This window comes from Carassius auratus, chromosome 5 (genome assembly GCF_003368295.1).
Source record: "Carassius auratus strain Wakin chromosome 5, ASM336829v1, whole genome shotgun sequence".
Classification (NCBI taxonomy): domain Eukaryota; kingdom Metazoa; phylum Chordata; class Actinopteri; order Cypriniformes; family Cyprinidae; genus Carassius; species Carassius auratus.
In genome coordinates this window covers 9,752,913-9,775,159 of record NC_039247.1, presented here as the reverse complement: position 1 = coordinate 9,775,159, position 22,247 = coordinate 9,752,913, and the positions used below count along the sequence as shown (strand labels likewise).

The 22,247-nt window shown below is 37.7% G+C and overlaps 1 protein-coding gene across 2 annotated transcripts; it reads right to left on the bottom strand.

Moving 5' to 3' along the window:
- Positions 1 to 114: 114 nt before the first annotated feature.
- Positions 115 to 22,068, bottom strand: LOC113074330 (adenylate kinase 8). 2 transcript variants are annotated; one of them, XM_026247159.1, is made up of 14 exons: positions 21,944 to 22,068; positions 21,422 to 21,557; positions 21,253 to 21,337; positions 20,834 to 20,883; positions 20,413 to 20,523; positions 19,417 to 19,485; positions 14,507 to 14,588; positions 14,270 to 14,341; positions 13,652 to 13,855; positions 11,067 to 11,198; positions 10,585 to 10,674; positions 7,792 to 7,933; positions 1,296 to 1,376; positions 115 to 1,187 (listed from the first exon to the last, which is right to left on the bottom strand). In XM_026247159.1, the coding sequence occupies exons 2-14, from the start codon at positions 21,503 to 21,505 to the stop codon at positions 929 to 931; spliced, it is 1,461 nt and encodes a 486-aa protein (XP_026102944.1). In that variant the 5' UTR covers positions 21,506 to 21,557; positions 21,944 to 22,068; the 3' UTR covers positions 115 to 928. The 2 variants fall into 2 exon arrangements, with proteins under 2 accessions (XP_026102944.1, XP_026102936.1); XM_026247151.1 differs by having other exon boundaries at positions 21,422 to 21,567; positions 21,944 to 21,992.
- Positions 22,069 to 22,247: the final 179 nt, after the last annotated feature.

The following is a 22,247-nucleotide window of genomic DNA, read 5'->3' as shown; positions in this document are numbered from 1 at the left end:
TGACTGCATCGGTTGCGTAATGTAATTTTTCCCATGATGAATTTGGAGTTGTGGCGGTGTTCATTAAAATATTAGAAATATGACCAAGAAAAGATAACCAAAGTCAAATGTATAAGCAATTTATTAAGCTGCCTATCAGACTTATGAAATGTACAAGATGAAATGAAAATTAAAACACAATGGGGAAATCTAAAATTTGAACTAAATTGACTCCCCCAAAACTCGAATGGAACAATTTTTTTTTCATGCCATTCCAAATGTTTATGATATTCTTTCTTTTGTGGAACACAAATGGTAATTGCTAGAAAAAAAAGTCCAGTCCATCTCTGTAAGTTCATATAATGTGAGTGGACGGCACCATCAAAGCTGATGCAAATCACACGAAACAAACACAACACCAGCAGATGAATCAATGTCTTCTGAAGCTAAACCATAGGTGTGTAAGAAAAATATTAATATTTTAAACTTTAATATAAGCATTAAACTATAAAACATTTCTAATACTTCATTTAAACATAAGCACATGAAGTGTGATGTAATCGTGTTCCTCTACTGCAACACTTCTTGCATGAGTTTCACAATGGGCTTATGTCATGCTGAAGTTTACATCAAGAGTAAACTCATGAACCTGCATTTGACAGTTGTCTATAGAAGCGATGGTTTATAGTGTAAAAACATCATTTCACTTCAGAAGACATCCACAGGCGTCATACTGATAACTAAAATGTTAATTTTGTGTGGTTTTTGAAGTGCCAGCTTTGAGTGGCCCCATTCACTTGCATTATATAGATTCACAGAGATTATTATTTTTCTTAAAATCTCAGCTTCTCTTCCACAGAACAAAGAGAGTCATATACCTGGGATGGCATGAGGGTGACTAAATGTTGAGAGAAAATGTTTATGGGTGGAGTATCTTCTATAACAGTGTTTAGCTCTCAAATGTTTCACAGTTAGACAGGACTTTGGGTAGTCGACCCACAAGCCTACTCTCCAGTGACTCAAACACAGTGTGTGGGTCCTGGTCAGCATTGATGTATACTGCCTGTGGGTAGAAGGCCTGCAGGTCCACTGTATGGTTCCAGTACTCCTTAAGCCTCTTTAGCAGTTGTGCCTCTGAATGCTGTGGGTTAAATCGAAGCCGGGCCTGAACTTCTGGACCAGGGACAGGTTTATATATGCTGTGATACCTGCAGTTCAAACGTGAAATTCAGAATGCAGATATGTATTTAGTGGAACCTAAAAGAACGGATTCTTTATACACAAATTTACAGTGTACTAAGCTGATTCTTTCTCACCATTCTCCAGTCACAGGATCCACACCCCTAAGTGTTACCCTCTCAATAGCAATGTCATCAGTTATCTCCAGGAAAAAGACCCTAGAGGGGAGAGTGGCACAAGCGTAATTTAAAATGTAAAAATGTAAAAACAATGCAAGACAAAAACATTTAGGCTTGGGAACTGGGGTTAAAGAAAATTCATTAAACAAAAGAAAAGGTGAGTGTGATTAGCATAGTACAAAAAAATAATAATAATAATATAATGTATTTATTAATTGTGAGACCGTTCAGATATATGTAGAAAGATACACACCATGTGTTCTGTCAGTGTCAATTAATACAAATTAATTCATGAAATGTTACCAAAAAATGGTAAAGAGTGGTACCCTGTAAAAAGTAATTGTAAGTCTGGGTAAACATACAGTGCAATTCAAAAAATACTTTTATTCCACAAAGACATTAAATTTATCAAAGGTGTCAGTAAAGACATTTAAAATGTTACAAAAGATTTCCATTAAAAACATATTTTTGGTCAAATAAATGCAGACTTGGTGGGCATAAGAGGCTTCTTTTGAAAACATGAAAAATCTTACTGACCCAAAACTTTTTGAACTGTTGTCTACATTTTGCGGAACCAGAATTGTAATAGGAACTGGAACCATTAGGGCAGTCGTGGCCTAATGGTTAAAGAGTCAACTTGTAACCCAAAGGTCGTGGGTTCAAGTCTAGGTACTGGCAATGATTGCAGTTAGGACTGTACTGCGGTCACTTCCACCTTCAATAGACTGACGTGAGACCCATGAGCAAGGCACCGAAGCCCCAACTGCTCCCTGGGTGCTGCATGGCTGCCCACTGCTCCGTTAGTGTGTTTAGTACTCACTACTGGACACAATTGGTTACGTGTCACTTTAAATTCTTTACAATTCCCACATACAATTATCAAAATGCCTGCAAAAATCATAACATGCCAAGCGAAAATCATATAAATCCATTATATGAAGACTCCATATAGCATTCAGAGAGGAATGATCATAAAGCACAAGTATAAAAGCTAAATAAATTATGAAGAAAATAATGGAAAACAGGGATACTCTCCTGGGCCATGAGGGGAATGTTGGGGTCTCTACCCAGGGGTCATTATGCTTTGACATTGTGTAGACACAGAGTGTGCCAAATGGTGTGGTCAGGTTGGGGGTGTGGGGGGATTTACATGCCAGTCTTGTCCCAAATGATTTCAGCCAGGCCTATAGAAGACAGGAACCTCACAGCCGCCACATCATCATTTTTAGCAACCTAAACATGTTACGTAGACTGAGATTGTTGTGAGATGCAATTCTGCACCAATCTAGCTATAGATAAAGACCAATAGGAATTGTACATCATGTGATGTTTTCCACAAGAAGGGGTGAGAAAAGAAAGGAAAATGGGAGAAAGAGATCTAAGTTGGTGCTTTTGATAAAATATTTAAATGTCTTTGTGTTCCTGGCTCTGAGTACCACTGTGAACCAATGGGCCCTCTGAAATGGACAAAGGAGACATGGTGCTTTAACTGACTATTAGTCTTGATTGAAAATGCAAGACATTTGATGTGTTTAAGAGGCATGATAATGTGTGTGTGTAGGTTTAATTATTTCAGAAAAAGGTTTCTTTCAATTTTTAATGAATATTTGTCTTAGAAAAGAAATAATAACTACTCTGCAAAGCTATTAAAATTAATATTTATGCTTCCTCATGAAATATTTATAAATGTGGAGGAGCAAAAGGATGGTGCGCTGTGTATGAGGCTGGAGGATGGGAGGTTGGAGGCTTGCGTCTTTCGTCTCCTTCCCCCACTTTTTATGTGGGGGGAGCTGTACAAGAGGAATTGATTTACATTAGATGTTTTGACTTACTAAAACAATGCAGATAACAAGAGCCTGACAGTCCTCAGCTGCTACAAATGATGACGAACCGCACAATATCTTGGAATATCGTCATCAGTAGATGCGTGTATGCGTGTGCATTTCTGTTCTTCCACTGGTATATGTTATACATTAAGCAGATGGTAACCTTTGACCCGTTTGTTCTTCAGTTTACTCCCTGAGCTGAAGTGAGCCAAGAAGGTCTCGGTCCATCCGATCTTTCTGAACACTGCCGCTCCTGTCAGCCCCTCTGCCTCCCTTTCTATCTCTCCAAATTAAGAAATGAATGAGGGAAAGATTCTTTACAGCTGGCCAAGGCAATGTTTACCACTGATTAAATTGTAATGCTGCCCCTGTTGTATAATTGACAAGTCAATCAGAGGAAGTGTCGCTTGATTTGATGGGGAGCGGACACATGGAATACATTTAAGTAATAGAGAGCAAGAGCACAGTGCAGGTGGAAAGAGAGAAAGACAAAGCAAGGCAGGGACGAGAGCAGGTAATTGGGCCAGACTCTTAGCTTACATGGCTAATTGCTCTTCTTTATCTACCTGTCACAGGTAGCCATGCATATTTCAAAGCTCCCAAAGACTCTGATTGTTTGTAAGCATGTCAAGGCTGTAAGAGGCTGATGACTAGCCAAACTGGAGAGTAGTTAAAGACTGGTAAGAGGGGTGGGAGTGAGACAAATGAAACTGAAGTAGTAAAGCACCATAAAAGTGGTCTATATGACATGTGATTTATATTTCAAGTCTTTTGAAGTCAAACAATTGTTTCATGTAAGAAAACCGACCAAAGAGAATTTGAGAACTGGATCAGTTTGATTTATGAATGAATCACTGAAACCTGTTCATGAACCAGGGCAGATGTTAAGATTTACAAAAGATAATCCATTTCTGTTTCACAGATCTATTACACAGCTTCAGAGATTTTGAAATATAGACCACAAGCTGTAAGCACCACTTTTATAATACTTTCATGGTACCTTATTGTCATTTCACATTCAGTAAGTGGAAAAGAGCAGCCAGGCTGTTCGCCTAAAAAGTCATACATATTATTTTGGAAAGATACTTTTGAGAACGCATCCCTTAAACCAGTGGTTCTCAAACAGAGGGCCTCAACAGACTTCATCAATTGGACTCGAGATGACTTCAAATGACACAAAAAAAGCATTAAAATATACTATATAATTTTAAGTTGATCTGTTTTATGCTAAAACGACAACTTTTAAGTCTAATTTTAAAAGTGTAGATTTAGTCATGTAAATTGGGAATTCAAAATCCTGTTCCAGTAACTCACAAATGACTTCAAATATTGATGCGGTCAATGTGGGGCCTTACACGTTGCTCTGGGGTTCATACTGTACATAACAATAGATAATTCTAGATTTCCTTCTAAATGAAAGTGTCACATATCCACAGCTAATAATGACTGATCAGCTTTTGAAAGAGGATCAGATGATTGCGCCCATCAGAAACCAGAGCAAAGGCATCTTCAATTATCTGATGAGAGGATTTCATTAGCGCAAATCCTTTTTCCTTTTCTTCCTCTTTCGTCTTTCATGGATCAGGTAACTTCCTTTACATGACAAAAGAGGGAGCACTAACTGGAGCAGACAGCTACTACTGTGAATCACCTGCCACTACAAAATCTTCACAAAGGCAAACAGGCCATAGGTTTATTTGAAAAACACAAAGCCCAAGTACACTCTCAGAATAAAACAGAAAAAAAAAAAGCTGTCACTGGGACGGTGCCTTTTCAAACGTCACACCTTTGTACCTGATGGTACCATATTGGTAACTTAACATTATATATTATGTTATTATCTAATGTGTGCATGGTAGCAATTTATTTTACAGTCCTGTTCCCCATGTACATACTATGTACTTATTATACCCTGAACCTACCCCTAAACCTAACCCTAATCCATGTAGTTACCTTGTATTACCAGAACTTTCTTAGATAAATACACTGTAAGTACACTATAAGTACATGTAAGTACGCGTACTGTAAAATAAAGTGCAACCGTTAAAAAAAGGTACAGCCACAGTGACTTTTTTTAAGCAAAGCTCTTAAAATAAGACTAACCACTGGGTTTTAATCCACTTAACCATAGAATTAACAACACAAAGTAAATGAGTTTGTCTACACAAGCTAAAGACACAAACAACATCGTCTTGGCACTTATCGCAGGCAATGACTCTCTGTTAATGGAGCCCTTTCAGGAAATGGGTAAAAGGATCCCTTCAATCTAACCAGTATGCCAACACTGCTGCACTCTGTCCCCTCTCCCTTCTGCCAGTGACACCTATTAAATGCCCATGCCCTGGCACTGCTCCAGGAGGAACTGACTTATTCATCCTCACTAAAGCCTGGTAACTAGAGAGCTGTTAATTAATAAAGCTGTCAGGTACAGCGCCGCCATCGGGCCATCATCGGCCCCTCGGAAACATTATCTCCCCATTGTTTCAGGGCCAGCCTAACCACAGGCCTTCGAATCAATTACACTAATGCTATGCAAATAAGGTCTCCTGCCATTAGCCCAAACAACATGGGCTGTTAATGGAGGAAATAAGGCCTTGCTACACAAAAGTGGTGAGGGAAGCAGACACCATGGCTGCTTGCTAATCTCTGGGATCCAATCTTAATACCAGAGAGCACAAAAGATTGGGTATATATGGTGAGAAATCATGATGAGTAGCAACAGGTTGAAAAGGAGGCCCTACGGTGGTCATGTAGAATTTTTCTAATGTCATTGCACAGATTTGTGCTCCTGCTCTTGTTTCCGTGTCAAAGGAGACAGAATTGGGACACGTTATTTTCACTGATGACCTAACCTCAAAGTGAGCTCTCTGATGAGGGGACACACACAGAGGACGGGTTGTATAATCTTAGTGGCATCAGATCCTCCAGGGCAACTGAGTTAAGGGTAATCTGAGAGGGCAATCTGAGCCCTGCTGTTACACACTCACTATTTAGGATAACGGTAGAGACGCAAATCACAAATAATAACCTGAAAGTTTCATACTTGATCCCATGCCTGGTGGCCTGTTTAAATCCTGTTTTGGTCCTTTATGTCCCTCAGTTCTTGCTATAATAAATGACTCTTTGTCAACTGGGGAGGTGCCAGCAGCACTTAAAACTGCTGCGGTCACTCCCGTTTTAAAAAAGCAAATTATCGTCCAATCTCAAATCTAGCATTTCTGTCTAAAATCTTGGAGGGTGTGGTTGCAGCTCAATTAAACAAACACTTAATTGAAAATAAACTATTTGAGCCACGGTATTGCTGAGATAAAGATTTGGATGTATAATAATTTTCTTTCTCTAAACGGCTCAAAAACAGAAGTCATGCTCCTTGGATCTTCACATCAACTGCGAAAGGTTGGGTCTCCTACTCTGTCTGTTGATGGCGTTGCACTGGAGTTTAAGTCCAAATTAAAAAACTTGGGTGTCATATTTGACGCCACACTGTCATTTGAGCCTTTTGTCCAGAATACAGTTAAGACATAATTTTATCACCTCAGAAATATAGCCCGGCTACATCCTATGTTATCCTTTTCGGTAGCTGAAAAGTTGATTAACTCTTTTGTCTTTTCGCACATTGACTACTGTTTTTGTTGTCTAAACACCTACTGTATGTTACATCTCTGTTTACATCTCTCATGTCTATCACTGTGAAGGTCCTACAGCTGGTAAATGAATAAGAATCCAGTGGATAGATAATCCATAGGCTGAAATTGATAGAAGACAGAACTGAATGTTAACCTGGGGTTCTCAATGTGTGGCGAACCCCAGCTCTCATATATTTTGCACTTCCTTACTTGCAAATGCACCATGCATAGCTGCATAGTTTCTTGCCCATTGTAACATACACTGATGCCAATACATAAAACATTTTAATACGTTTATTCAGCAAGAATGCATTAAATTGATCCAAAGTGTCACAGTAAAAAAATGTATATTGTATCCTCAATGTGTCAAAAAACAAAAAAAAAAAACATTTTAAAATGGTTTTCAACAGTGTTAAACTGAAGACTGGAGTAATGGCAAATTCAGTTTTGCCATAACAGGAATAAATTACATGTTAAAATATATTAAAAAGTTACTTTAAATTGTAATAATATTTCACAATGGTACTATTTTCAGTAGCGTGTTTAGACACCACGCAAACCATGCAATTGCGTGTGTCTAGGTGCTCAAGCGGAATGCGATCTGTACCGAGGGGAACCCCCTAAAATGCATTTTTGCTGTTTAATAAATGCAGCATAAGACATTTCAAAAACAAACATTCCCACATGTATTATTAATACAGTCCAAATTTATTTATAATTATTTTCAATATCTTCTTTTGGAACAACATGAGGGTTAGTAAATTATCATATTATCAGATTACGGTGGTGGTGATGGTGGTGTAGATGTTTTTTTTTCTTTTTTCTAGTTTCAAAGGGAGAAGGGAATAGAAAACAAACTAAGAACCATTGGTACAAATCACTGTGATAATAGTTTAGATCCCTGTACAGTCATATGCCTTCCACCGTTATGGAATGGCAGTTAACATGATGAGTTTGAACATATAAAGCCATCTAAATCAGTTTATTAGGTGACTCATATACCTGTTTGGTATGAAATTAGACTCTTTGAGTTCTTCTGCCTGCTCCACATCTTGAGGAAAGCCATGGAGCACCCAGCCTTGAGTGGTACAGTCCATCCTGCTCAGTCTCTCAGTAAGGATCCGCAGAACTATACTGGATGGCACTGTACAGATTAAAACACAAACATAGCAATAATATGATATGGTTATCGCTCATTCAGAACTTCTTCCTAATTACATGACAGAAGCACAGCAATGCAAAGAGTAGAAGAAGATAAATCACATTAAGGCAAACTTCGAAAACCTCAAAAATGTTGAGGATTTGATGCCTGAGAACCAACTTGCTGTGTCCTTTGAATGACTATCATCCTATATACTGTAAATTCGGTGTACAGAGGGGGTTTACCCCATGAGATGCACACACAAACACACCTGCTTAGCATTTGTTTGAAACACTGTATACATTCCTCCCTGTAGGACATCAGATCGCAGTGTTATAGATCTAACGGATGTGAGAAAGGCCTTCGTTTGTTTACTCCCTTCCAGGTACTGGAAGAAGTTTTTGAAATCGAAATATGCAAATATAGGATGCTGTTTTAAGGGTTTTGAAGTACTAAATAAACAGTTACCGCAATAGAAACTGATTCGAAAACACATTGGCACAAGTGGACAGAAACCTAAATTAATGTTTCACTAAAACTGAGGTGCAGGGCATCTAGAGAGATTTTTTAATTCATATGTGCACATTTTGTCTTTTAATGATATTTAAAGTCCCTCTCAGAGTACAAAAGCAGGCAATGGCTGACTGACAGGCAACATAAGCGAACTGTTTAAGGGGATGATGGCACCTCTTATAACTGACGGAAAGCACAGTAGAGGACGGTGGTGCTCGTAATACTGCAGGAAAATTTACGAGAGCGGCAGAGGACAAACAAATAATGAGGGTGAAGAGAAAATAGAACGGCATTCTTTAAAGACAGCAATCTGGCACCCAGGGGGGTCCCCACAGCTGGTGAAAAATTAAAGTCGACGGTTTCAAACTGTCCAATTTCCACATCAAACAGCCTCTTGCCAATCTCTACAGCCTTGCTTCAAACATCAGGCAGCCTGGAGAGACTTCCTCTTCTTTCTTTCTTTCTTTCTTTCCTCTCCTTCTTCACTTCTCCTAAGACTATTTTTTGGTTTGATAATAATCTGGCTTCTCAAATCCCAGAAGCACTGTACTGGTTACACTAGCCACTAGCCAGCTCTCCATCGCCTAATTATACCCCTGTGAGGCCATTAATCAACTTGTAAATTATTTAGGCATGCTGTCTGCCTCTAATCCTCACCGTCACAGGAAAAGGGGGGAGAAAGCCAAAGGAGAGAAAGAGAGAAGGCACAAAAATCCCCCTCTCCCAGGATACCGCAATGGAATACGAATACAAAACATTTACATAGCATTTCTTATGCAAACATTGCTACTTCATCAAACACTCAACATGGATTTATGAACATATGTTGCATGTGACAGATACTGCTAGATACTTAACATGCTCTGACAGATCTGACAATCATATGGGTTGTGCATGGGTACTCTTCAGAGGTAATAAACCTACTTTGAGTCTACTTTCAAGACTTCTGAATAAGCCATAATAGGATTTATTATTACAATATTCCATGTACTAAAATTAGTATTATTTGGTAGCAAGAAATGTGCATCAAAGTTTTGTGATGTGTAAATATTTCATTATACAAGAACTAATTATCTGTTGCAATAATGTTAATTATTGTTATCCAAAAAACTTTAAAAAGTGTAACATAATATATAATAATTTAGAAAGTTATTTTGTTAATGGAAAGTAATGTTGTTTGGACTCCACCATATATATATTCTAAATAATTATATCCTTTTGTGTTACACAGAAGAAAGAAGATCAGGTTTGGATCAACATGAGCACAGGTTGAGTAAATGACTTTTACTCTATTGATTTACAGCATGCACCTAAGTACAAAAGCAAGAGAGGAACTAATGACTAAATTAACATAAATTAACAGGACACAGGTGAACAGAATGAACTAATCAAGGGAACTAAAGAAAACTAGGTCAAGGAAAAAATCTTAACAGGAGAACAGGAAATGAAAATATCACAACCAAAGTCCGAGAAATGGAACATAACTGTGACAGCTCTATAAATAAACTTTGATTTGATTTGATTTAATTTGATGCAAGTTTGCAAATCTGGCTTGTGTCATTCCTTGTCCTGTACTTCCTCTTCTCCCCATTTTTTTGTCTTCTATTTACTATCAATGAAAGTGTCAAAACTGCATGATTGTATTCTGTGATTCACATCCCATGAGAATCTTTATTAAATTAATGATGATTTGCTCAAGGCGAGTGGCTCGAGCTGGAGCTGTGATAAAGGCAGTGATTGGCAGTCCCATGAGGGGCGGGACTAATATATATATATATATATATATATATATATATATATATATATATATATATATATATATATATATATATATATATATATATATATATATATAGAAACCAGCAAGTACAGTGATTATGTTTAAAAGTAAGAAGACCTATCTACAGAATTATATACTGCAAATTATATGACAATCATTTAGAATGCAGTTACCATAAACTAATATCATATATCTGAATATAGGACAACATGTTCACCAATCAGACTATTCTGGCTGTAGGGGGTCCAATTATCTGGTCAAAAGCAGGAAACAGAACTCTGCTGCATACAGACTGGGGTTTCACTTGTTCTGTAGGATTGACCCATTTGGCAGTAGGTATAGTGGGAATGAGGAGGCATACCTTGCTGTTCTGACTCCAGGTAGGGTTTAATTAGCTCCCCCATATGGCTCTCATCAGCTGACACAGCCTTCAGAAGCTCTCCACAACAAACTACAGCAACAGAGAAATAGGAAAAAAAGTTCAAATGAAAATAATAATAGATAAACAACAGTTGACTCATTAGTCATTATTTACCCTCTCATGTTGTACTAAACCCTTATGCTGTTATGATTTTTGTGTTATTTTTTAAGCTTGGCAATACCAGATCACTATAAACAGTTGTTGTATGGCAAGAGCTGCATAATGATTCTTCAGAAATGTCTACTTTTGTGTTCCACAGAAAAAAAAATAACAACAGTATAGTCATTTGAAATTACATGAGGGTGAGAAAATGATGACAGAATTTTACACTTTAGCTAAACTACCCTTTTAACAATGTTGAACCTTGCAGATGAGAAAGTGTTCAGATGAAAAGTGACAGCAGAAGTTTAGGAGGAGCTTACTGTTGACAATGCCATATTTTTGAGCAATTAGTTTTGCCTGAAGACTCTTTCCGGAACCTGGGGGTCCAAACAGCAGGATTCTGGGAATGTAGGGTGAGGCAGAGTGACGTGGAGTATGGACGTAGTTCAGCACTGCAATATAAATACAAAATAATCAAATGAATGCAAACATTCATGTGATATGTAACAGTGCAATATGGGTGGCCAAATGTTTTTTGATCATTTTCAGTGAACGAAAGACAACATGTCAGGCAAATAAATGAGATTATCTATTCAAGCTGAAATATAAATGTAACTATCAGTCCCACTACAAATGCATTAATGATGCAGTAAAGTTATAAATTGGAGGCAGCTGTGGCCTAATGGTTAGAGAACATGGACTAGTTATAGTAATGGCTGCCCACTGATCTGGGTGTGTGTGTTCACTGCTGTGTGTGTGCACTTTGGATGGGTTAAATGGAGAGCACGAATTCTGAGTATGGGTCACCATACTTGGCTGAATGTCACATCTCTTTCACTATTTTTTTTTTATTTTTACATTTGGGATTGGTCAGGTTTCTATTTAATAAACAAATTATCTTATGAATGACGAGTCTCTTATGCTCATCACTGCTCTATTTATACAGTTACAAATACAGTAATTACATGCAATTACATTAGCATTACAAAAAATGTTTGTGTAACCAAATACAGATTATGGTGATTGTTTACTGCTGTATCATACTTTAATACAAAACAACACGATGCAGGCCCAGACAGAGTCTACTGAATGTTTAACAAAGTAAGACAGATAATAGAGCACATTTGTGAGGCTGGTGAGATAGCCCATTCACTCAGATCATAAACAGAGATTGCCACTAAACCGAATATAAAGCCACTTGATTAATTAATCATTAGAGTCTTCCTTTCATGTCCACGGGGGCATTTGCTTGTAGTGTGACATCCACGTCGAAGCCATCTGTTTGCAGCTGGGTTTCTCTCACAACAATGCTGTTTGTCTGGAACCTGCACTGAGCTGCCATTCTAATGTGTGATGATTAACAACAGCTTAATCATAACTAACGAGTCCCTCTCATCCAACCCTTTATGCTGCTAATTGTTATACAACAACATGATAAATGCTTAATATGCAAAACATGTTAATGCGCTAAAAGGCTAAGTCAGGGGGAAACTAGCAACGTTACAATCAAACTGCATGCTGAATTAGCGCTAATCAAGATTTAAGATGACATTTATTGCTGTTTGTACCTCAGTATGGGTTTATGAATGTTTTATGGCAGAGTTTATCTCAAATATTTATTTAATGTCCTCCATTTAAACGTATGAAGAAAATCAGGTGCAGTTAAATCAAGATTAAAGCATAATGGCACACTGTCCAAAATCTACTATTTACAAATCAAGCCCACAACGTAAAACCATTAGGCCGGAGGGTTGCTTCCTTGATAAATACTCAATGGACCATTTTGGATTTAATACTTATGTGCCATGAGACTAAATGAGCCTTTAATTCGCCCCAGATAAGCTTAACTTCTATGAGAAAGCGAGAGAAAAAAAGTCCAAAACTGAATTTGAATTCCTCCCAGCTCATGTTTATATAGCCTGAGCTGGCAAAATATTGTGAAAGTGATAGATAGACATTGGTTTATAACAAATCTCTCTTAAAGTGCTGCCCTTAATATTGAAATACTAGGCTATTAAATCCATGCATACTCATTTGTATGATAAATATGCATCTTTGTTATTAAAAAACTGTGAAACGAAATGCTGTGAACCTGCCTAAACGCTACAGTCAAAGTGATGTATGCAAAGAGTGGTTTAAATATTCCCTGCCTAGCTCTACCTCATAACTAAAGGAAGGGAAGTGACAAAATTATTTTGTCAAGTTGAGCGATATAACATTTAGACAGGTTGTATTCAGACGGTTTTAATGTAATTGGCGAGGACCGCTCATCCCTGCTCAGGTTCTCATGGGATAGTCTGTGCCTGCAGAGCTGCCGGAGGCAACCTCCTCAACTGGCAGACTGCTTGACAAGCTGGTCAATCACTGGCTCTGAATGCAGCCGCTGCGCTACTGACCTCCGACCAATAGGGGCGGTAGATCTTGGTTCGTCACAGTAAGTGATATTAGTAGAAATGTTTAAAAAGCTCTAAATTTAACTTAGTGATCTACCTAAGCCTAATCTGCAGACAGTTTTAAAGATACCATCTATATTTTGAATTCAAATGATTTGATTAAATTTGAAACCAATGGAAAATACCACCTAAAATCAATTTCTTGCATCAAAGTTATTGATAACCAATAGTTTGACAAGAAGATTTAAAGGGATATCCAAAATGCTGCCAAAAATGAAAATTCTGTCACCATTTACTTACCTATATATATATCATTCCAAACCTGTATGACTTTCTTTAGAACATAAAAGAAAATAATTTGAGAAAAGTCTTTAAAACATCATCTTTTGTGTTCTGCAGATAAAAGTCTTTGCAACAAAATGATGACAGATTTTTCACTTTTTGGGTGAAGTATCCCTTTAATGCAGATGGATGGCCCTGGTACCAGACCTGGTAAAGGTGGTGTGGTTTACCCTGTGAGAAGACGTCTACATAGGGCTGGTCAGCATTGATGGCCTTCAGGCAGCTGTGGTATGTGCGCTTCAGAGCATGAGCTTCCGTGTGGAACTTCTGCAGCTTTTTGGCGATAAGATCAGCTGGCATCAGTGTACTGGGTGTTTCTAAACGCTGTGCAACCTCTTCACTTTCAGGCCACATGAAGGTGATGTGATATACATCTGAAACATGGAAAGGAAACGTGTGGGTAAGTTCACATTTTATACACCAGGGCATGTGATGTACTGAGTTGGAAATTTTTTGTGTAAAATACAAAAAACTTTATCTTAGCATTTATTGTGACAGTGCATGTGCCTAAAAAAGATCATACATAAACAAAAGGGAAATGGCAATTATGTGAAAATGGTGCATTCGCACATCACAAATCAGCAGGGAGCTCTGGCTTTTGTTCATTACAGCTGGGCTTTCTGAAACCCTGAGGACACACTGGGCCCGTTTGGGATACGGCAAACAGGTTGAGTGCTGTCAAGGTCCACAGATAATGAAAATCATTCTAACAAGGGTGCGTGTTGGCTACCTGTCTCCCAGTCCCACTCTCTGAACTAAGAAAAGTGTAATGATCATAGAGACATTACCTCCTGTGACAGGGTCTATCCTCTGGCCAGAGCTCCTTTCAATCAGGACGACATCAGGAGCTTCCAGCATCACTGTGAGGAAAGAGTTAAAAGAAAGCGCTAGAGTTTGACATCCTCTAGGGACTGATAGCGAGTCCAAGAGGGATATTCAGCCGATCTCATTATCGAGTCCTGATTCAAACCTCTTGTTTTTCAGTGGGAACAACAATGTGTTTGTTTGGACAAAATGCCACTAACCAACATGATCTGGAGTGATGCCTGCTTCTTGTAGATATAGTGCCTCTTCTTGAGTCTTGGGAATGGCTTCCAAAACCCAGCCCTGGAAATACAATGTATATAATGCACATACTTCTCTTGAGAAGGAACAAATAATCTGCTGTAAACAATAATCTAACTCTGCTGGTGATACAGACACCTTCTGCTATTAACACAGCTGAAACCTTGCACAGACAAACACACACGCACACACACACATAATTTTTCTGTTTACATTTCTATAAATGCACTTGCTTTTCCCCATGGTCAGCTACTGTGCTTAAATTGTTGTTTAAAATTGTTTTCATATAGGCAGAACAAAATTCTTCCAGGAAAAATACTTTAAAATATAAACAATAATAGGCTTTGAGTGAATAATTTTATATGAATAATTCATATAAATTGGTGCCCTGAACCAGTCTAAATAATGAATGTATAAATAGTTGTATGAATAAGGAGTAAAACTGGCCCATATGGGGTCTCATTCAGGGAGGTAAATGGAGGGTTAAATCCATAAAAACCTCGAAAATGTACTTAATTCTCCAGCTCCTCTCCACACTTCTCACTTAGCAATAAAAATAACATAAGAAGAAAGAAAACCGCATGCATATCATTCATTAGCTACAAATCCATAAAAGAAATCCTCCTCTCTAATAGTCTCCTAAATCCCAAGGCTTGCTGTGCAATGGTGCGGTAAAATAAAGAACAGTCAAAGAACCATCTCCCAAAAGTGCTTGTTAGGGGCCAACTTATTACTGCAGTGAATAATCTTAAAATAAATAAATATATGCAACAAACATTTATAGATCTAAGTATTATCAGAGGAGCTGTGGGTTTTTGCTGCCGAGTTTCGAGTGTCTGTTTGATATCAGTCTTTGTTTTTTTAAGCTTTGATCTTTAACGGCAAACCTATCCTTTGCTTCACCTGATCTCAGTGCGCAAGTTTCCTCCCACTTACTTTCCCATTAAGCATTTGATTGCCTCTGTGGCTGGGAAGCCCATGAGCAGGGTCTGACTCACAGATAGCTTGAAAGGCCTCTAGCCTATACAATCTAACTGCCATGAATATAGAAAAATACAGCGTAGATGTTGAGCAAACTACAGCCTGTTGAAGTACAAATGTCAGTACACTCTTAAAAAATAAAGGTTCTTTACACTAAGAAAAAAATCAAGTTCTTTACAAACTGTTTGAGGTTCTTTTCGGAACCAAAAATGGTTCTTTAAGATCGCTGTTAAAACCCCCAAGAATGCAGTGAGGTGTCTTTAGTTTATTGATGTGCAGCATTTTGAGAAGAGCATAGTGCAATCATATTTATCACAGAACACACAGACATCAGGTGAGGAGCAGATCATATAGAAATATTGCAACTGTAATCATTCAGAGGTTTGACAAGAAGACTGAGTTCAAACCTGCTTCAGTCAAACTTCCGCACACACATACACACTCACTGCACACATTCATCTGAACACAGAGCCCCACTGCGACTTGTTTCATTCCGTTTCATCCTCACATCAAAAGAGGCTGTGGTGCTGTAGCAGTGGGCTCAGACAGAGACCCCAAGACCGAAACATCTGCAGTGAGGCCAGCTATCACAGGAGGGACATGCGTGGAGCAGATGTCACCAGCCAGCCCAACAGCAGGCAAGGCAGGAGAGCAGAAGCGGCTCACAGACCCCAACACACAATAGACTGACAATAAGATAGCATGACCGGCTACAAAACACTCCACTTGACTTTTAAAGCAAGATCTCAATTAGTTGTTCACTTAGCTTAATTAATTTCTTTATTTTTGCTCTTTTTTAAATACAACCACACACAAAGTGAAGTAACTTGTCTTAAATGCAGTGTTCACTCAAGTCAAGTGAAAAACAGCAAGCATTTATTTAGTTTTATGTTAATTTATATACACTATCATTCAAAAGTTTAAGGTAAGTAATTTTTTTAAAACATTTTAAAACTTATATTCAGCAAGAATACATGTAACAGTAATGATTATACATACAGTATACATTACTATAATGTTACAAAAGATTTCTTTTCGACGTTCAATTCATAAAAGAATCCTGAAAAAGGTATTTTGCTTTACACAACAATATTAGGGAACAAAACTGTTTTAAACTTTAATATTAAAAATGATAATAATGATAATTTTTCTTGAGCACTAAATCAGCATATTAGAATGATTTTCTGAAGGATCACGAGACACTGAAGGTTTGAAAGTGAAAGTAGGTTGAAAATGCAGCTTAGCCAACACAGGAATAAATTACATTTTAAAATATATTAAAATTAAAAAAGAAATTATTTTAGTAATAATATTTCACAATATTAATGTTTTTATTGCATTTTTGTTCAAATGAATGCAGCCTTGGTGAGCATAAGATATAAAAAATATGTTAGAAAAATCTTACTGACCCCAAACTTTTGAAAAGTAGTGTATGATCTTTAGCTGTTGAACTAAATCATATTTTGGTAACACTTTAGAATAAGGTTCCATTAGTTAATGTTAGTTAACTACTTTCGTTAACATGAACTAAGCAAGAACAATCCTTCTAAAGCATTTATAAGTCTTAGTTCATGTTAATTTCAACATTTACTAATGCATTATTTAAATCAAAAGTTGCGCTTGTTAACATTAGTTAATGCACTGTGAATTACCATGAACTAACAATGAATAAGTGTATTTTCATTAACTAACATTAACGAAGATGAATAAATACAGTAATAAATTTATTATTCATTGTTTGTTCATGTTAATTAATACATTAACTAACATTAACTAATGGAACCTTATTCTAAAGTGTTACCCATATTTTTTTATTATATATGTCTGGTTAAATCATTATCCACATTGGGTGTTCTCAAAAAGTTTCAATATCATTTCATTTGCAAGCTTTCTTTTAGATTCCTCTTTTCTCCCTCAAAATAGAATTACAGACACTATGCAAATTCAAACAGCATAACTTTATTTGGAAGCCTCATTAGGGATCCGGATGACTGTGACATGCGCCCCATGATCTTTCCTTCTTTCCTTCCTTCCTTTACTTTAGGGTCCATTTTTTTCCAGGAGTGAAAGGCACTCATTAAATTGACATTTTACTTTAAATCACTATTCATTACCTATGCTCCCTCGCTTCATTTTTCACAAGAGTACAAGTCTAAAGTTTTACAAACAGTAGCCTCATGAGAGAACGAGAGAGTGAGGGAGAAAGAATTAAGACAGCTTGAGAAGCTGTGACAGGCGGAGACGAACTAGATGACCTAGATTAGGCATGATTAGCATTCATTGTTGCTTAATTTGGAAAAACAGGTAGACGAGCAAACACACACACATGTAGGCATCAGTGGCAGAGCAATTAAGCTTAGCTGTCTAGGCTCCAGCGGTGATGTGACATGTCAATCATTCCATTCTTTGGCCCATTTAAATGTGTGCGAAGCAAGAGACCATGAGATGAAGGCTCCTCATGGTGAGCCAGAGATGCTCTGTCAGATGTCTAAATCTACATAGGAAAAACTCTACCTCAATCCTCTGCTCATATGCAGATCAGTCGGGAAGGGAAATAATTAAATAACCTGATAAATACTACCAGACAGTTTGCCTGAAGGGATAAACATCCATTACTAGATTCAAAGCAGTCGCTAATCACAAACTACTGAGATTAAAAGGTGAAAGTTAAAGGATGCCAAGGTGAAAAAAAGTTTCGTTATGGGATTGTTGGCTGAGTAAGGCCATTTGCAGAGTTTAGTGGGGAATAAAAGGAGATGCTGTTTGGATTCGGACGATTTACGTATTCCTCCATAGCCCCTTTCACACTGCCATTCCGGCAAATACAGGGGTAAAGTGTTCCTGTAATTGGTCCCTGGTCGCTAGATTTGGCACTTTCACACTGCCAGTGATGACCCGGTATATGTGCGTGCTTTCACACACAACCCTTGAAGATCCCGTAACGACACGTGACATCAGCGTGTGACGTGTAATGTACGAGTCGACAACGCTAGGCACGTTACACTTTAACTGAAGCAAGCAAACGATCTCGGGGTCAGCGCGGAAAGTGAGGAACTAACTGATCTCTGCTTCATTACAGTTTGCACGTGTTTTCGTCGCGAATGTTGATCTTCCTTCAAAACAGCCGGTAAAAGAGTCGCGCGATAACGCGCATCATCACTTCGATACGGAATTAGATCTGGCTTTTGTTCACACAGCGCTCGTTCCGGATCGATTACCGCAATGTTACTAGGTCCCCGACCCGGGTTCGATTCGGTAATCAATTCCGGGACGTGGTTGCTTTCACACAGAAGGCGACCAGGCAATGTTACGGGAATATTGCGGGTCCGATGTGCAGTGTGAAAGGGGCTCATGAGGCCACACAGAAGAAACTGACACTTCAGAGGAAGACACGATCAGGGAGACCGTGATTGATTGTGTGATTTGATGGAGAGATGAAAGGAGGAATCAAAAGGGTGTGAGATCTGAGAGTGTGCAGGAACGGACACCTCAGCGGTGAGGCTCTTATGTGGCATTAGTACCGAGATCACATGTGACTGGCAGCCGGTGAGGGGCCTGCAGCTGATGAAAGGTTTTCTCCAAGAACTCTCACCGGCAGTCTTGCATTCCCCATAGACCCCTCCCAGCAGTCCTCAACACACGTCTAATTATTTATCATTGGAGGTTGAGTGTAAATAAAGAAAAAATACGACAAATTATTTGGGCATCATACTTGTAAAAATATACGCAGTTCAAAACGCGGAGGTTACATGCAAGATCAGGATGAAAATATGTTTCACTTGCTTTCTTTTTTTCACTTTTTAGACAAGTTGAGTAAACTGCTCAGTGTTCACTTTTCTAAATGAATTACAAAAGAAAAGAAAAGTACATTTGAAAAACAAGTCCTTACCCGTCGAATACAGTCTGGTTTTGATAGGCGTTGCTGAATCAGCTGGCTCCAGAGGTCTTTGGGAATCTTCTATCAGACCACACACATTTGAGATGACTTTGCACCGATGGCTGACCAGTCAAATATAAAAACAGACTACAGACTCTACAGACTCCTGTCATTTGTATGTTGATCAGACCAACATTGCATAGTAACATTAAATCACAGAGATTAAATGTTTTAATCAAATGTAATAATTAATACTAACTGACTTCAAGTCAAACCCTCTTACCTAACCTAACCTAATAGTCTAATAGAAATATAAAGCAACTGACTATTGTCATTTGTTTACTTCTAACATTACCTTCTAAACCTACCTGAGATATATCTGTTCTATGGTAAACAACTGTCCACCAAAAAATCTAATTATTATTAACCAAATACATTCAAATACGCGTTTGAATCTCTAATTATTTATGACATCCTCTGCTGCTTTCATCTCACTCTCCTTTGTGAATTTCGTGAAAATGATAATAATTGGAATCTTTTGGATCGTTCCATTTTAAACTGAAGGCCATGGCGAGTTTAAGTGAGAGGATAATTAGAATAATTAAACCATTGGGAGGCACTTTTCTTAAGCACATCTCTCTCTTTTCTAATTTTATTCAACTCTCCTGATTTATCGACTAACTAGCCTGCGTTGCCTTTGCATGATCAGACTTCAGACAAAATCAGTTCTGTGTCTTTACAGTACCACAGAGACAAAAGTGTAGCGAACGCTGACAACATTACCTTTCCTACTTGTACATCTAAAATGAATATCATGGTCAAAGCACTCCAGACTAGTTTTTCTTGAAGATATGTTGTAATTAAGTAGTAACATGTTGAACACACAAGCTTGCAAGCAGATTCCCTCTTCTAGGCCTCGTAAAAAGGCAAATATATTCATAACAATCTATGTCACGTCACTTTCATAACTACATGTATTTTCAAGAGATTGATAAAGAGAAAGCCAACCTGCTTTTTGTCTTTGTACTGCCGCGCAGCTCTGCTTAGGTCACTGTCATCCTTTAAGATATCACTAAAAGTTACGTGACTAGCCTGTGTGTGCTCACACAACTTCTTAGCCTGCGACAAGACAAAAGAGGACGAACTGAAGCAACATATAAAATGACAAAAATTAAAATACTCTGAACAAGTATAGCTGTACAGATGATAGTAATGGGATCTCTGAGGCCTGACGCTGTCACTATGATGAATACATGATTGAAATGTAACTTTTGACAAGTTCACAAAGACACAAAGAGTTATTTACAGGAAGTACTACACTAACAATGCTGGAAGACACTTTAAACATGAAAAATATACACTAATTGTAATAAAGTTTAAATGGCAGAAATTAAATGAGCTACTCAATTTGGGACTTAAAATAACTTACTATGGTTGTTTTCCCGGACGCTGGAGGACCCAGGAATATGATTCTTGGCACTGGAATAAATATGTTTGTTAAAATGAGTGAAATGTCCCCAACACATTACTGACGCAAGGCAACATTATAGTTACTTAAATCTAGTGATGTATTTCTAGTTGATATCAAAACGCTGGCAATTAGTGTCATTGTATAATAATGTTAAACTGCCTTTTCATCTGAACAATGTTAAATAAGTGTGATATTTACAGCTTCACGTTACGCTTCTAATTTGATTTTATGTACAACTGCGCCATCTTGTGGTAAAGAATGAAATTCATTCATTTAATGAATTGACCTTTATAAAGGTAATTTCGAAAATAAACAAAAACTATAAATATTTATCAGTAGTGAAAATACAGAAATAATAATAAATAAATAAAACTTACCATCAAAACGGTCCCTTTTTAGGAAGTTAATCAGGTATTGAATGGGGTCCTCTGGTTTGTCCACCATCACATTTCTCACTAGTGTCTGCAAATGTATATTTTATTTGATCAAGATTCCCTTAGAACCTACCACAAACTTACTAAACATTGTCTAATAAAATGTATATACCTGGACCAGGTGAAATATGTCATGTTTCTCTGCATAAATGGCCATCTGAGGAGGGATTCTGAGGGGCCTCACAGTCGCATCCATCACTGCAGCAACGAACACCACTCGACACGGAGCTCACTGAAGACTTGGAAATCTGCAAATAACTGTGAAAATTTAAATGATTTCACAAAAAGAGAACTTAAAATCAATAAAACGCCTAACATTGTATTTTATTAGGCTAAACGTGTCCAAAGAGGGGGAAAGACTCTTGAACTTATGTAAACCTAGGGCGGAGGTTTTAGTCAGCAACGTACCAAAAAGTATTAAGTTACGTTACCGGTTAACAAACTAGGTTTTCGGACTGTCCCTTTAAACAGAACAAATGACGGAACTTTACATTCATTGGTTTTCAGATGGAGCATTGGCTTGCCAGCTGAAAGCCGTCTAACGTTACTCTTTAGGAACATTTAAGGAATGTAACTAAAACCCTGTGGTTAAGTTACTTGATTAAAAAGTAGATTCAAAAAGAAGACATTATACCTTGGCTTGAAACGTCGTTGTTGTTGCTGCTGGTTTGCTGTGCGCATGCGTTTGTTACTGTTTGTTGCCATTGGTAACTAGCTCAGCCAATGCGTATACGTATCTATGAGCCAATCATCACCACCAGAGGGAGCACGAGTGTCATACACTTGTTGCTAAGCAATGCAAATTGAATGCAACAGAAACAGCAGACTGAAACTGTGCAGAAATTTGATATAAAGTTATAATACATGTGAATATGCCATTTACTATCACGAATATTATTTACTTTACCAATCGCTCATCTTCTCCCTAATTAATACTA

What these genes read in the sequence shown, in the direction of transcription:
- LOC113074330 (XM_026247159.1), bottom strand. Translation starts at nt 21,505, where the DNA reads ATGGATGCGACTGTGAGGCCCCTCAGAATCCCTCCTCAGATGGCCATT. An exon ending in AGTACAAAGACAAAAAGCAG is followed by an intron (nt 19,486 to 20,412) that starts GTTGGCTTTCTC and finishes GTGGTCTGATAG; the next exon opens with AAGATTCCCAAAGACCTCTG. An exon ending in CATCACTCCAGATCATGTTG is followed by an intron (nt 14,342 to 14,506) that starts GTTAGTGGCATT and finishes CTTTCCTCACAG; the next exon opens with TGATGCTGGAAGCTCCTGAT.